General features: G+C 38.1%; 1 protein-coding gene across 1 annotated transcript in view; it reads left to right on the top strand.

Annotated features, from left to right (window-relative positions):
* ELP4 (elongator acetyltransferase complex subunit 4) overlaps positions 1-11,589 on the top strand; it is a 188,436-nt gene extending 176,847 nt beyond the window's left edge. The window contains exon 11 of the mRNA XM_044426105.1: positions 11,061-11,589. Within this exon, the coding sequence (XP_044282040.1) occupies positions 11,061-11,192 (132 nt within the window). The 3' untranslated portion in view covers positions 11,193-11,589. The remainder of the gene's footprint in view (positions 1-11,060) is intronic.
* The last annotated feature ends 4,904 nt before the right edge of the window (positions 11,590-16,493 follow it).

The raw sequence follows: 16,493 nt of genomic DNA, 5'->3' as shown, positions 1-16,493 counted from the left end.
TCTTAACCATTTTTCTGAGAAGTCTCATTGACTTTAATGGGGTGTATTCCTGAGTAAGGACTCATGGGATTTCAGCCCAAGCTTCTGTTCTACTTCATGATGGGTGAGCAATAAGAGTACTTTTCCTACTATTAATGGGGCTTACTTTCCTGACTTGTTATACCTTACTTAGTTCAAAATTAGTCACCTGTTTAAAAAGAGCTACAAAGAGCAGTAAAGCTGTCTGCTTGAAGATTATGAGATAAATGTTTTGGATTTGTTCTCCATGAGAATTGACCATACTGTTTATTACGAGTCAGTGTAATACTGTTCATTTATATGAAAGCTATATACCTAAAATTTGGCTTCAGTTTAGCTTCACGAAATCGGTATTTATCTTTATAGAATACCTTTCCTTCTTAAAAATAGAAACCCAGTGCAGAGAAAACTCAGGTGTTCTGTGACCACTGTTTTAAAATGGGGAGGCAGCCTCTGGGAAACGTTCCTTGCCCTCTCCTCCTGCCTTCCGCTTCCTTTGTCAGACTCAACTATCGTTTAGCATTGCATATGCACTGACTATGCTCAATGTGTTGCACAGATCTGAAGTATTTATGGGTACAATCCTGAGATTCATAGAAGTGTGGCATACATATATAAAGCTGCATGAGTCCTATGAAAACCAATAGGATTACCTCCTGAAGTAAACTAGCATAGGATTGGGCTCTATGTAGTCCACATGAAATGTGAAAATCAGTATATCAGTTTAGTATTACAACTGTTGTGATTTATGGAAGCCTACAACATCACATCGATGTGGTTCACTGCAACTGGTTACAACTGATACATCAGTGACTAAGACAGATCTCTTCCATGTGGCTTACACAGAATCTTATTGTAGCTACCTTAATGCATAGCTGTGGACCATCACAACTATACAAAAGTTTGAGATCTATGGAAAAAATAAATCAATGAAAATACTTTAATTGATTTCAGCAGCAAATAACTGGCACTTGTTGATATTACAGAGTACAGAATAACTTGAGGTTAACACTTCACAAATGCTAAAAGGTACATTATAAGGACCTTCTGGGAAAGACTTGGTCAATGTTCTAATATTATAAGTGATACTAATTTGCTTAACTGAGTGCAAGGGCATTTAGTTTAACATTTGTTTATAATTTGTATTGGAGAATGTGAAATTTCATTGGCAAGCTAAATGTTCAATATATACTGAGTTTCAAATTACACTGCAGAGTAACCTCTTATAGTATTCTCCCATGGAAAGATGGTTAGGAAAAATATGGCTTTGAAAACTACTGATTCTAGTACTTCCTGGCTGATAAACTGTACACTGATAAATCCTCTAGTTACTAGCAAATAATAAAAGAAGGCTATGAAAATGTACTAGATTCCATACTGTGGGACAAATTTCCAAAATTAATATTGAGCTCATCAAGGTAATGACCAAGCAAGAGCATTTCAGTGCTTTAGAGAATGAGAAGACAAAAATGTGGGCACACTCAACTACCCAAAATCCAGAGGAAGGAATGTAAGATCCCTCTGACTTTCCATAGCCTTTCAAAGGTATGTATATAAAGAGCATTGGAAGAGACGTACAGCAGCAAATTCACTTCAGGAGATTAAGAAGTGAAATTGCCGTGTTCTGCTGTGATTTCATCCTTTTAGCAGGTGCCTTTTGACCTGGTTGCTGCTTCATATGGAATGTGCACGTGATGACTTTGGCCAGAAGTTCCTGTATCCAGCTTAGGCTGATTTATCACTCTAACCCCATTTCTGAAGAAGGTCCAAGAAGTTTAGAAAGTTTCCAGAAGTTTCAGTCAATTCAGACAGGTTTCTCACTGGAATCATGTATTGGAAGCACAGTGATGTGTTTTTTCCAGGAAAAAATAGAACTGAAAGTTTTCCAGTGCTGTAAATAATGTTCTTCAATTTAGCATGTTTGCTCGACTCATTTTCCCAACATATTTTCCACCAATAAAGACACAAATATATATTTAGTAAACAGAACTAAAAACATAGTCCATGTCAATTTTATACGTAAATATAATAAAAGCTTTTCCAAAAACTACACATTATTTGAACTGAAATATTTGCTCAGATTAATCATACAGTATTTAATATATTAACCACACAATGCAATTTCCATGTTATATTCAAACACATTAAAAGCTTATTTGGAAATTGTGTAAAATAAATTGGGGTTGGAATTTGTGTAAAAATATAAAGACAATGGCATATACTTCCATATGGTTTTATTTATATTTAACAAAAATGGCTATGTGGCATGGAACTGTTTTTAGGATAGATATCCAAAGAGAGCAGGGATATCTTAAATTCACTGTTTACTTTTTTATTTGTTGGGTTAACAGTAGCACCTTCAGTTTCATTCACTCTCTTCACTGCTTATTGGCTCCATTTAAAGTTAAGAAAAATCTGATTCCAAACAACTGCTTGAGAATTCTATTCACTAAAGGATGATGTGGATTTTGGCATAGCCTGAGGAATGTGGGCAAGAGAGTAATATTGCATTTATTTCTTGCTAGTGTGATCCCATGAAGAACTGGCTGGCCACTGTGTAAAAAAGAATGTGGCCACTTGCGAACTAGATGAGCCTTGGACTGATTCAGCGTGGCTGAAGCAAATGTTAATCGCAGTTTTGGTTTCAGTTTTCCTGCAGTTTGTTATTGAAGACTGTTAGTGATAGAGGGCAAATACACCTTGTATAAGTCCAGAGTCAGCTAGGATCCAACTGCATTGTATAATGGAAGAAGTTGTCATGCCTTATTTTTCATTTTACTCAAGGACAACTGCACTAGGATTTGGAAGTCCATAACTACAGTGGAGTGTTCCTGCCCTTCCTTTCTGTTTCAGCCCCATGACCTTATGTAAACCCTCTGCCACAGGTTGGGAAACTTTAGGAAAAGCCCGCACTGCACAGGGGACTGCAGTGTGAGGGAAGAAAAGACATAAGTTAGGTGAAGGCAACCTGCATAGGAAGAATCATTCCTGGGAGGGACACAGGAGGTTATAGTGCAAATAAGAGCCAGGAAAACACTGGTGTGCCAGCAGAGTTCTTCAACTCTGGATGCAACCAAGCAATTTCTCAGCATGCTAGAGAAGGTTAAACTACTTACATACAAATAGTGGAACATAAATGTCATAATAGAGATAATATTTTCCAGGTGTGTAGTGGAGCAGCTATTTATGTTTTATAATATTTCTGTATATGTTGGCTTTTTTAAAAAGTCTGATGAAATAGATTGAGTTTCCTCCACATGATGGTCCTTTCTGGAGGGAATAGGAAGAGACCTAAAGAACTTGCCCTGCACACAAACCAAAGCAGTGTTAACATCCTTTATAAGTGTGATAATTGTCATATTGTAGTTACATAAACATTTCCCAGAAAGCCAGTGTGGTATGGTGGTTAGAGCTGGACTGGAGACATGGAAGATCCAAGCTCTAGTCCCTGCTCGACTATGATGCCAGTCATTCATTCTCAAACTAACCTACCTTACAAGGTTGCTGTTGGGAGGATAAAATGGAGTAAAGGAGAATTTATTAGCCAACTTGGATCTCTCACAAGAGGAAAAATGTGGGATATAAATGCAATGTAAAAATCATAAGTCATTATATTAAAAACATTAACTTTTAGAAGAAGGTGCTTGAGGGCTAATGGTATGCTATTATGATTCTCCTGTTGGAAAATACATGTTTCTTTTTCAAATGCCCAGAAATAAACTATATTTTGTTATTTTTCTTATTCTGGTTACCTGGGGAGAGAGAACAATAGTGTATGGCAGACTGGAAAGTCTTCAAATATTTATCTTTTTGCTTGGATGTGTGTGTATCATTGCATTGCTACTGCATATTTTATATGCTATGTGTGCTTGTTTGCTGTTGAATATACTTAATAATGTGTTCTTCTATACATGTGCAAAATGGAACACATTTGTACGCACACATAATTTTTAAAAACAGACAAATTCAAATGCAAACATGGCAAATGCTTAGGGGCCTGAGAAAGTCTACTTGTGTAAAACAGAAGCATTTTGTGCACCAAGCTACGTGTTATATACACTCATGTTCTGGGAACATCAATTATGGGAGAGGGTGATCTTCAGCAGCAAAGTGGCAGGGTTCCAGCAGCTTTATCCCTGCAACTCCCTCCTTCCAGATGTTCTGGACTGCAACTCCCACTAGCCCCAGGCAACACGGCTAATGATTTGGGCTGATGCAAGTTGTAGGCTTTAATATCCAGAGGGAACAGATGGGGAGGACTGTTTGTATGTGCTTACCCTCATCAAAAACTCTACAGGGATGGAGCTACTGTAGAGAGAGTTAAAATGTCTCCACTGAAAATCATCTTCTGAAACTCCTTTTCCATAGAAGAAACTTTTGGGGTTTTAATACAGTTTCATGTAACATACACATTGGCCTTTGAATTATTTGTTGGATTTGCTTCCAAAAGGAAAAGAAGCATTTTAAAAATACATTGCAAGCTCATTTATCATTACATGTATATTCCTCCTTGTCTCTTGTGGAGTTCTCATGTGGTTTAATGTGGCTCCGCTCATACCAACCTTTGAGATAGGTTAGGCTGAAAGTTGGCAACTGGCCCAAAGCCATCCAGTGGCTGAGTGGTAACAAGAACCTGCTGCATTTTCCTATGAGCTTTCAAATTCTTGTTTTATTTCACTGGGTTTTCACATTCATATTGTATTCTCTTCTGCAGTATAAATCCCCTTTATCCCTCTTAGAGTGACATTACACATTGACCTGGTTCTCATGCCACAGCTACCCAGAGATTAAACAAGCTACCCAGGATTTAGAAGATGTGCTGAGTAGTCTTGAAGGAACTGAAACAAGTGAATGCAATGGCTCTTCACTGAGCTAAAAACAAAGCATGGGTTATAAGTAATAACAGGGACTGATCAGCAGGGCAACTTAACCTATAACACCCAAATATATGTTTAGTATAATATGTAGCTTGTCCTTAAGGCTCTGTTCAGATGTTTACCAAAGCCCATATTGTGTTCATGCATGGCACACGGCATCGACTGAGCACACAGAAGTGCAGACTTACCCAGTAGGTTTGTGTGGTTCCTATAAAAATAGGCACGATGTTTTACATTAACATCATGGCAGTTTTTGAAGCTCCCACATGTGTATAGATGTATGTGGCAGCACCATTTCTTAGAACTAGTTAGACGTTGCTACTGCTACTGTTGTATTTCTGTACCACCCAATAGCCAAAGCCCTCCGGGCAGATCACAACAGCATATAAAATACAGTAAAATGCAATGCAAAATGCTATAATAAAAATCATAAAAATACAATCTAGAATGTAAAACCATTTTAAAAGCTGCAATAAAATAAGACATGTATTTACATTATGTGCAAATCAGGTTAGTAAAACAGAATAATAAAATAATTTTCAAAGGCTCTGATCTGACACTGATGGAAAATGCCCACTCCCCAGGCCCTAGATCAAGGTGGACACTCTAGAAATTGAAAGAATGGGGAGAATAACCTTCTGCAAGCAATCAGTTCAGACATTCGGCAAGAGCAATCTGTCCTGCCTGTTACAGCCTGCTAGGTAGGGATGAAAGGGGAAGGACAGAAAGGCAAGCAAGAGAGAAAACAGAGGGTGGCAAAAAGACAGAGAAAGAACAGCATGCAGCAGAGGGAAAGGGTGTCCCACCCACTCTTAGCCCAAGCACTTCCTCTCATGACATGTGGCCTCCAACAGATTATCCTGAGGGAACCAGTCCTTAAGAGAATTTGAAAAAGTTTCCATGCTCCTAGCTTAGATGTTGCTGCTGCTGAGTCATCTTCAGAAGCTGCTTGTAATCTGCGCAGAAAACACTGATTATTGGACAGATTAGAAATGTAATAGATAACCATAAATAAACTGCTGCTCTTCAGAACTTCAGTGATGGTCACTTAGGGGAGAGTGACATCCATGCATTCACCTCTGATGTGTCATTTAGCAGCGGATGTTTTGGGCCCTGGGGTGACTGGACATCTCACCAGTAACCATTGCAACTGGAGGAGGTGTCGCATGTTCCCACCACGTATCCCTCACCAATACTCAAGCAGTCACATTTTGTATTGGTTAAAGTTTCCAGAACCACCTTTCAAGGCTGCCTGACACAGAGTGCATTGCAGTAGCCCAACCTTGATTTGTTTATTATTTTATTTATTTAAAATATTTCTAGACTGCCCTTCAGGACACAGACCTTCCCAAGGTGGCTTTCAACAGGAAAGTATAATTAAAACCCATGTCATCTGAGACAACAGGAAAGTATAATTAAAACCCATGTCATCTGAGACAAGTGTTTGAGGCAATATGTGTCCTCTCCAGGTAGAGTCACAGTGGATATAGCAGTCTAAACTGTAGGAAACACTTCTGGTTTACTACCAGTTTAACTCCTTAAAATCACAGAATAGCACAGTTGGAAAGGCCATCAGGTCCAACCCTCTGCCGTTGCAGGTCACCAATTTACACCATTCCACTCAGATGACTGTCCAGTTTCTTTTTGAACATCTCTAGTGTAGGAGAGCCCACCACCACTCTAGGCAGCTTGTTCCACTGCCATCTTGCTTTGACAGTGAGGAAACTTTTCCCAATATCTAGTCTGAATCCAGGCTGTCACAACTTGAATTAATTGTTCTGTATCCTATACTCTGATATCAGCAAGAAGAGATCATGACCTTCCTCTTTGTGACAGCTTGTGAGATACTTATAGAGTGATGTCATGTCCCCCCTCAGCCTTCTCTTATCAAGGCTGAACATACCCAGTTCTCTCAGTCTCTCCTCACAGGGCAGTGTTTCCAAACACTATATCATTTCTGTTGCCCTCCTCTGGACCCTTTCTAATTTTCCTGCATCTTTCTTAAATCTTGGTGTCCAGAACTGGACACCACATTCTAGATGAGGTCTGACTAGTAAAGAGTTTTGGTGAACTACTACTACTTGTGATTTGGAAGTGATACTTATATTAATGCTTCCCAAAATAGCATTTGGCCTTTTTGCAGCTGCATCTTATTGTTGGCTCATATTTAGCCTGTTGTCCCCAATAACTCCAAGATCTTTTTTTCAGTTCTATTGAGCCATGTATTATCCATCTTAGAAACAAAGAAACAGAGCGAGTCAGAAGGGGCCTCCCGGGCCATCTAGTCTGACCCCTGGCTCCAGCCGGCTCCGCTCACAACATGCCCACCATGTACATGTCTGGCCTGTCCTTGAACACTCTCCATCTATGGGGCCTCAGCCACCTCCCATGGAAGCCCATTCCACACCCTCGGGGTCCTAACTGTCAGGAAGTGCTTCCTGGCATCTAAATGGACCTTGGTTCCCTGAGCTTTGCTCCGTTGGAGCGCGTCCTGCCTTCCTCTGCAGGAGAGAACTGGTCTCTACCCACCTCCACGTGACATCCCCTCACATACCTGTATGTCGCCTACAGTATTGATGCATTTGGTTTCTTTTTCAAAGGAAAGGACTTGGCCTTTGTCCATATTGAATCTCATTCTGTTACTTTCAGCCTAGCATTTAAGTTTATCAAGATTGTCCTGGATTGTCATTCTGTCTTCTAGGGTGTTCCTTATTCCACCCAGATTTGTATTGTCTGCAAATCTGATTATTGTTCCTAAGCCTGAAGTCATGGCTAGTTCTTTAACAAAATTTGGATCACATTAGCATCTTATCTGTCCTTTCTATTTCTCTCAAACTTTTTTCCTTGGTCATCTTTCTTGTCAAATCCATAAGCTCTCCAGAATCCATTTTGTTTTTCTATTGATGCTTATAAGTGTTCTGAAAACATTTATTCCTGTTTTATGTATTTACCATTCTTCTTCAGAAGGGATACTACTACTGCACATGGCCTAAAGCACTCCTTATACTATATAAATGCATGGTAGTAGTCTGGGCTGGGAGCACACAACACCACCCGTATTCAAAGTTGAGTGTGTGTTGAATGTGTGATTAGATCCATGGGTTGTTGTGTTGTGTGCACCTATCGGTAACAAGCCATGATTTGTTAATCATGTACAACCTGCAGGTCATACCCCAACAACAAACCTTAAGTTATTCTGTGGATTGTGCATTATTAACAAATCATGGGGAAACTTTTTTTTTTAATGGGGGCTGCTACACTAGGGCAATTCCACCACTACCCCAAATGTGGACAATCACTCCTCATCACTGGCCATCCCTCCCTTCCCTTCTGCTATTGCCATAATTGTATTTATTTATTTGTTAGATTTATATCCCACCTTTAAAAAAAAAAACTCAGAGTGGCCTGCATAATTCTCCTCCTTGTTCTCTCAGTCTTATCCCCATTAGGCTGCAGCCCTCCTTTTAATATATAGTCTTTCCCTAAAATAGCTGGTCATTAAGTATGGGACAAGTCAGGAAAGTAAAGATAAATACTGTAATGACGGTATTTCATTAACAAGAAAACTTATTATTCAAGAATATTTTTACTATGTTTAAACAGAGTTTCTGTGCAGTTGTCTTTACCACTAATCAACTCTTGAAAGTCCTGTTCCTGTCCCTAACCAACTTTAAGTCATTTTCCCTATCACGGTCCACTGCAATTAATTCAAAGGCCTAACGAACAAGACTTGAAAGGCAGTCTTCTTTCTGATCAGGTTTGCTTTCCTCCTAGAACCTTCAAGGCTGTTCGCCAAGCTCCTCTGGAAGTCTTCAATTTTGTCCAGCAAATACTTGGTCTTCGGACCACCGCCACCAGCTGGCACTCAGGCTTCAGGTTCTTCCTCCAAAGGCTGCCCCAGGAGTTTTCCTCTCCACACTTGTAGACTTCCTTCAGCTTCTGCCTCCCTCTTACATTCACCCCAGTCAGAACCCTTCAGCCAGCCACTCCATCACACTGCTCTCCTTTAAACCCTGAATGGGCATCTTTAGAATGTTCATTCCCTCTCCAATCAGATGATACCAATTTCCTTCTTTCCCATTTATAAAGGCAGAAAGCTGGCTTCATTTTCACCTCTTAGTGGTAACAGTAACTGCCAGTTTTACAGCAAGCTTTCTTTTCAGTGGAACTCTCCTGAGGCAGAAGCCTCCAGTAAAAAGCTTCTTTTTATTTTACTGTTAACCCATTCAGACCCTCAGTTAGTGAAACAAAACATAGCAGTTAATTTTTTACCTCCATTTCTTCACACAAATCATGGTTTATTAGCATGGGTTATTCATACAACATAACCCATGTTTCAGCAATAATCTGTATTTCAGTGACAACCCACACTGAACTCTAAGTGTGCATTGTTGTGTCATAGTTGTAGATATTCATGGAAGAACAGTAGGAAGCAAAGGTCTGCAAGTGGATAAATAGTAATGTTAGACCTCAGCATACATCCTAGTTTTATAAATACTCTGGATAGAAGTTAATCCTTTAAGGGGGGGGGGGGAGAGAACAAATAGTGGCTTGGAATGCTGCATAGCAACTCATTAAGGCTGCAGATTACAAACCATACACTATAGAGTAACAGTGGAGAAGTCCTGAAAAAATCTCAGTAAAAGAGTATGCTGCACTTTGTAGGATTACTGGTTTTCAATTTCAGTCTACCTAACATCTTTGCTCCATTTCCTCATTGCTATGAATGTAACACTGTGATTTTTAATAGAACTTGTTTAAAACAGGCATTTTAAAGTTCAATTTACTAAAGTCTGTTAATTTAGTAAAAGTCTAAAATCTAGACCTACAGAACTATAGAAAGACTGTTAATACAGCAGAACGTATTTTAGTGTTAACTAATGCAAAATAAGCATGGTGGTTTCTCTCTCATATAAATAACTTCATTATGTTGGCTGTTATTTTTTATTTTGTTTTTGTGCATAGCATATACTGTGCCCGGGATCCAAAGAGCTACCATATATACATCCAGGTGCTTGAGTATACCCAGTGGAAATTGCCTTTTTTCTTTCAATAATTTGCCTCCATGTCAATTCACAATTTGCTTTCAATATTAAGGGCACAAGCCTATGCATGTTTAAACAAAACTGAAGTGCTACAACTCCCAGCATTCCCCAGCCAGCATAGCTGGGGAATGCTGGGAGTTCGAGGGCTTTTTCTGACCAAACACATATAGAACCATGCCCTTAATAACTTGCTTCCATGTCAATTCACCTATTGCTTTTGAAACCTCTTTCCGTTTCAGAAGTGTTATTGAAGGACTGCTTATTCAACAAAATCCCACATTCCCTTGGACATTTAGAATTGCTGTGTGGTTCTGTGGACCCTTGCTTGTATATTCCTTTTTTACACATAAAATTAGAAACATACTTAATTTGCTAATCAGACTATTGGATATCTTTAATATATGAGGCAAGATGGTAGAAGACCAGATCTCTGGAGGCAGTACAATAACTGCAGGAAATGGGAGCTTAGATAAAAGTCGAATGATGCAATCCTATACATGTATAGGCAAACACAAGCCCAAGTGAGTTTAATGTGTCAGGTAAGTGAGTCTAGGGTTGAAGCCTTAACCTGCAATCCAGTACAGCACAAATGGGCAACTTATGGCCCTACACATGTTCTGGCCAACTATTACATAATATTCCCAACAGAGCAGAGTGGAACATTCTTCTGAGTAAGCATTGCACTGTAAGGCTACAATCCTATACATACTTTGTCTGTAAGTCCCATTGGACTCAGTTGGACTTATTTCTTAGTAGACATTGTAAAGCCCCATACTTGGACTCAAGGAACGAGCTTCATGTTGTCATAGTTGTTGTGGTCAATCTTGGCCTTTAAATTGGTTTTTAAAAATAGGAAGGAAGTTGAATCTGCTCTGGAAAATCCCCAAAATTTGTAGAGTAATATATAAAACACATGAGACAATCTGAGATTTAGATATGAGAATCTGTTCTAATAAATATTTGCTAATAAATACTGTTTATTTGTAGGAATCATCGTATGTTTGTAAAGTGTAATATTTAAAGAAAATATAATTACAATTCTCCTCTCTCTCCCTCTTTCCCTCCCTCCCTCCCTCTTTTCTTCTCTTCTCTTCCCTCCCCTCAAAATCTCCTGCCATAGCGATTGCATTTGCCTCCAGACTTGTCAGACACAGTGAGCCGCACAAGCAAACAGGATCTGGCAGAATCCGCCAAATTGCTGAGATCAGGATGTAGTGCTATGGCCATAGGCAAGAAGCACCTGGACTTCTAGTGATTTCTACTTAGCAGTTTCACTCTGATTTATATGACACTCTAATTATGACTGTTAATGACTTATGTAAATATTTTTCTTAATTATTGTGACCCAGTAGTACTTTTAAAAAATCTAACTTGCAAGCTGTGTGCCTTATTTTTTATGTTTGCAAATGTAGTGATGGATGTTTCTGCAGTAAACAAATGTATCCTGGATTTTAAGGTAATGTTAAAGCCTAAAATAGGTTGCCATTTTGCAGGATATTCTCTACCCTTTGATTTTGCTGTTGATATTAAAGTTTAAGAGGATGAGTAAGGAAGAAAAGGTAAATGTTTACATGCTTAACTGAGCATTGGTGTATTGTAAACAAATTGTGAACTTTAAATAAAATCATGATTTTTTTATCTTGGGTTACTCTGATGGTAAACAATAATTGTTCTAGAAAAATATAGTTTTAATTAAAACTGACAAAAATATTTTGCACAGTATTTAAGAAATATTAAATTACAACATTTAAGCAATATTTAGACTGCAATCCTACACACAGTCACCTGGGTAACTAAGTCCCATGAAATTCAGTAGGCCTTACTTCTAAGTGTAACCAGTATAGGATGGTACTAGTAATTACTGTGCTAGAATATCTTCTATGGTAACATCCAGTTATCAATAGTATGATAACAAGAAATAGTGGAATAAAAATAGTGAAAATACATTATAGATAATTACTTTGCCTCATGGGCTAATAAATAAATGAAATTGTTTGAGTAAAATTTTTCTAAGCATTGACAAAGCATTCTGTTTTTTATATAGTTCAAAACAGTAACCCTAAATAACTGAAGTCAGCACTATGAAATTATGTCAACAGACATTATTCAAGATTCAAATTCAAACTGACAGCTACATTAATGCTAGAAAACCAGAGAAGTGCATTGGAGCTTGGGGAAGAGATATCACAGAAAGAAATCTACAGTGCAGCAGAACATAAAACCAATTCAGGATTCCATACTATTTTGTATATACTGTTTGTAAATGTATGAATATTTTCCATTTAGGAAAAATATATAAATATTTATTGTCAGCAAGATTTACATATTTCTGTAGAACCAACATACAAACTAAGTAAGTAGGTAGATATCAGAAATTGTTTCAAGTGGGGTCCGCAAATTACTCTGTATATTGAGCCCTGGCTTTAGGTTGATAAATAATTCTGTTTTGAGTTATCTTCCATCTAACTTTCCATAAAGTTCAGTTTGGATTAAAAGTTTACATCTTACTCTAAACTAGAATTTTACACAGTTGGACTGAAATACTCTCCCCCAAAATATCCTTGCACACTGCCTGTAATAATGTTAATGTACTTTGATGGGATTGGTGCTAAACTGTTGGTTAAACAATTTACTTTTTATAACGCTGTGAGTAAAATGGAGACATAGCTTTTAAAACTGTCTATTATGATGAATGTCAATCATTTTAAAAATCCACTTTACCATAAACACATACTGTATACAGCTTTTATTCTGAATTAGAATAATTGAATCAATGACAGTGATTTGCCAGAATGTCAAATCTGTCCATCATATCCTGTCACTACCAGTTTGTTTTTTCTGATCAGAATCAAAAAGACTACTGTTTTGTCATCCACTATTTCATTAGAGGTAACAATTGAGGTTTTTTTCCTCCTTTTTTAAAGATATGTCTGTTTTATTTATTTATTTCTGAAGACGCAAATCCTTTTAAAAATCTATTCAAATAAAGTTTCAGTACTGAGCTGTCAGTTTCATAAAGCAAACAGACAGCTACATTCTTATATCCATATATTGCTACATCATTCAAATCATTTCTCCTTTTGCCTTATATATATTATCAAACTAAAATTAACAATATGGATAGGAATTGAAAATATTCAAAAGATAGATATAATAGAATTAACACTTTAGTAACTCAGTTACTAAACTCAGTGATTCAGTTTTTAATGTAAATAAATAATAATAATCATGCATACTACTTTTCCATAAATCTAAACACTTTAGATATTATTAATTTAGTTTTCTATTTTTGTTATTAATTTTCCATCCTACTTTATGAAAACAATTTAGAACCTAGTCCTGCAAATATCACTAAACAGCCATTTTCTAGTTCACTACCATTTCAAATAAAATGGAGTTGGCATAGAAACACAAAGAACGTTTTCAACAACATAGAAAGAAAGAGGAGATCCTTTAATGAAATCTACCATCAATGTTGGTTTATTTCAGTGAATTTACTATGTCAAATAAGTGCTACAACATCCAATGGTGTTCACCTGAGGCAAAAAAGGTAACACAATATTCAAAATATTGTATAAACTGCAGTAATTTGACTTACTGAGAAAAATTGAAAAATAAAATGGATAGATTTTATTTGGTAAATACAGCAAACAAACATTGCATACGATATATAAAGTAACATCATGGTGTTTCTTTCCATGAAATAAACTAACACAACTTTTACATCAATTTTTGTCTTGATTTCAACCATGTCCTAAATCAGACACATGATTTTTAAAGGTCTAAAGATTTAGATTTTCTTTTACCGTGGAGCCTTCAAGACTTAGAGACCAATCCACAGAGAGGTAGCTGGTTAGATGCGGAAGGATTCCCATAAAATTCAGTAGGATTCCCCCATTTCCCTCCTACTCCAAGAACACAGTGACAAGTCAGTTGCATAGGCAAGAGCCCAGTAGGAATAAAGGACAGCCGCACGAACACTCCCATAACTGACAATGTCCCAGTAGTGTATGGGTACCTCTCGAATGGGAGATGGAGGAAGAGATCTTTAGTGCCAGTCCTACTGCAAACTAGCAGCTGTGTCCATATGGAAATAAATATTAAATTATGCCCCAAGAAATTTGGAGGGTTACCTCTCAAATGAAGGGAGTTGATCATGGGCATGAAGGTGTAGAATGAAGTGTACTGCTTCAGCCTGCTAGTGGGGGAATCACGTTTTTCATGCTCCCCAGGGTTTTTATTCCATTTCTACCCTCCCTTTTAGGAAAAGTCCTTACAAGACGATGCATAATAAACCACTAAAAGCAATACAACAGTGGGATGAATGACATAAAATAGAAACAACATCATATGGAATTGCAAAAATGTAAAAAGCTTTTATAAAATAAAAATAAGTCTTGACTTATTTATTCAAAGAAAGGAACCTAGCAGATTTCATAAGAAAGAAAACATACTGTATATAATAATAACTGCTATTGGAGGGGTACAAATGCTAGAATCCTTGTTGTTGGTTTCCTTCCTGTAGGAAGGATGGCTTTTTCTTTTTGCATGTGAGGAAACATTCATAAATGGCATCCACAATATACAGCCTAAAGTGTTACTGGACATGCTTCCATCTGAAAACTGAGGCAGCGCTATCACAAAGATGGAGTCCCCTCCTAAACTTAAAGAAGAGGAGAAATTTAAAACAATTTCATCACTTTGGTTTGGTTCTCAAATTAATATTCTGTTCAATTTCAACCCAATAGGCAGCAATGATGGAAACTTCTTGAGTGAGTTATTTGATCTGTTTTTTGGAGCTAGATAGGTAATCAGACAAATCCCTACCATAGAATGATTTTCTCCTAGAATAGTCCTTACTATAGAAGATTGATTCCCTGTGAATGCATTATATCCCATTTCCCCCTGCAAACACAATTTGGATAGCATGACAGCCTTTTCTGGGTTAATTAACCCTCGAGCTGCAGTACATGCCATCTGTACATGCAACCCCTATACAACTCCTTGGGCAAACCAAGGAAGGTTATATGAGGATTAACCAACCTTCACATAATCCTAGAACAAACCTAGTGAGGTTTTTCTTACTCATGGTGGATGGCAAGCATCGCAGCCCCTCAAGCATTAATGGACCACAGTGGGCTGTCCACAGTGGACACTTCATGGGGCTGGGAGAGAACAGACCCACTGAGGGCTCGTTGGCTGTTCAATGGCTGACTAGAGAGGAACTTAAGGAGGTGGTGTCATTATCACATCTTGCTGCAGAAAATTCTATACATGAATTGTGTGTTTAATGAATAGGTTCTTTCATGTGTCTACCTGAATCTACAGTCAATTCACTTCATTAGATGACAGTCATGTCTAACATTGTAAAGATGGGAAAAACTAACTTCTATGCAATGTCTCTACACTGTTTTTAATTTAGAACTCTCAATCATGACTCCCCTTAGTTGCCATGTTTCTAAAATGAAAAGCTGCAATCAGCATAAGTTTTCCTTGCCATTCAGTGATTCAGTCCCCTATCATTTTGGCTACTTTCTCATTCTCTAGCCCTGCACTATTTATTTACTTATTTTTATATACCCTATACCATCATTTATGACATATCCATACAGAAATAACAAGTTACAATGGTGTGATCTTTCCTATTTGTATACCAAAGAAGATGCTCCAAAGGAGGGGAGGATGAAGTGCTATTACATAGAAGAGGAAGCATATGGGAGAAGAGAGAAGAGGAGAGGAGAGGATTTTGATTTCAATGCTGGAAAAAAGTTCCTTCAAAGGCAGGCAGTACAGCTGCAATCATACTACAAATGGCTTGGATCCAACATGGCACAAGCAGAAATCGCTTGTGCAACAGGACATCAGCTAGTACACAAACTTTCCAGACCTCTCATCCCTGTTTGTTCCCTGCTGCTGGATTCCCCAAAACTCTGGAGCAGATTTGAGTTATGCATGGGAGTATCTTGCTCAAGCTGCTGTTCTGCCAGCAGTCTTCTACCAGTACAAGAAGAACAACTCATTGTGTTTAAAAATACCTTTTCTCTTGTCATAAGGCTTCAATGGTGAATGCTGGGGTTATCCACTCCAGTTGCACTCTGAACTTCTTAAGAGCTATTTGTGGTTTTGGTGGGGGAGGTTATAGTCCAGCGCTATGCATAGTTCCTTTAAACCTTAGAGTAAAGCCCACACTGGATCACAGCACTGCCGAAATTGGTGTCACCAACCTCCTCTGAGGAATGCGGCTCCGGCACACTGAGCCCCATGAACTGTGTGGCATACCATAACAACACAGACCAACACGGATCCTCTTCATTATGGGCATCCCCACTTGACCTCAATGAAGCAGTCACCCTTCCTATTAGTAAAGTGGGTGAATAGACTGGGAGCCCCAATAGACTGGAGGAGAGAACAGGAGTGGGTATCCAGTGGCAGCAGTTAGACAGCAAAATCTTTGGTGCTTATCATCGTATAGTAAGCAAGACGTGTGAAGAAATATTTGGTTTCAATAAATGTCAGGGGAAAGTGAAGAGAAACTGGGGGGAAAGCAAGAAAA

The sequence above is a fragment of the Varanus komodoensis genome, unplaced genomic scaffold (genome assembly GCF_004798865.1).
Source record: "Varanus komodoensis strain SLA01 unplaced genomic scaffold, ASM479886v1 scaffold16, whole genome shotgun sequence".
NCBI classification, from domain to species: Eukaryota; Metazoa; Chordata; class Lepidosauria; order Squamata; family Varanidae; genus Varanus; species Varanus komodoensis.
The sequence above is the reverse complement of the archived record's forward strand: the minus strand, read 5'-3'. Positions and strand labels throughout refer to the sequence as shown.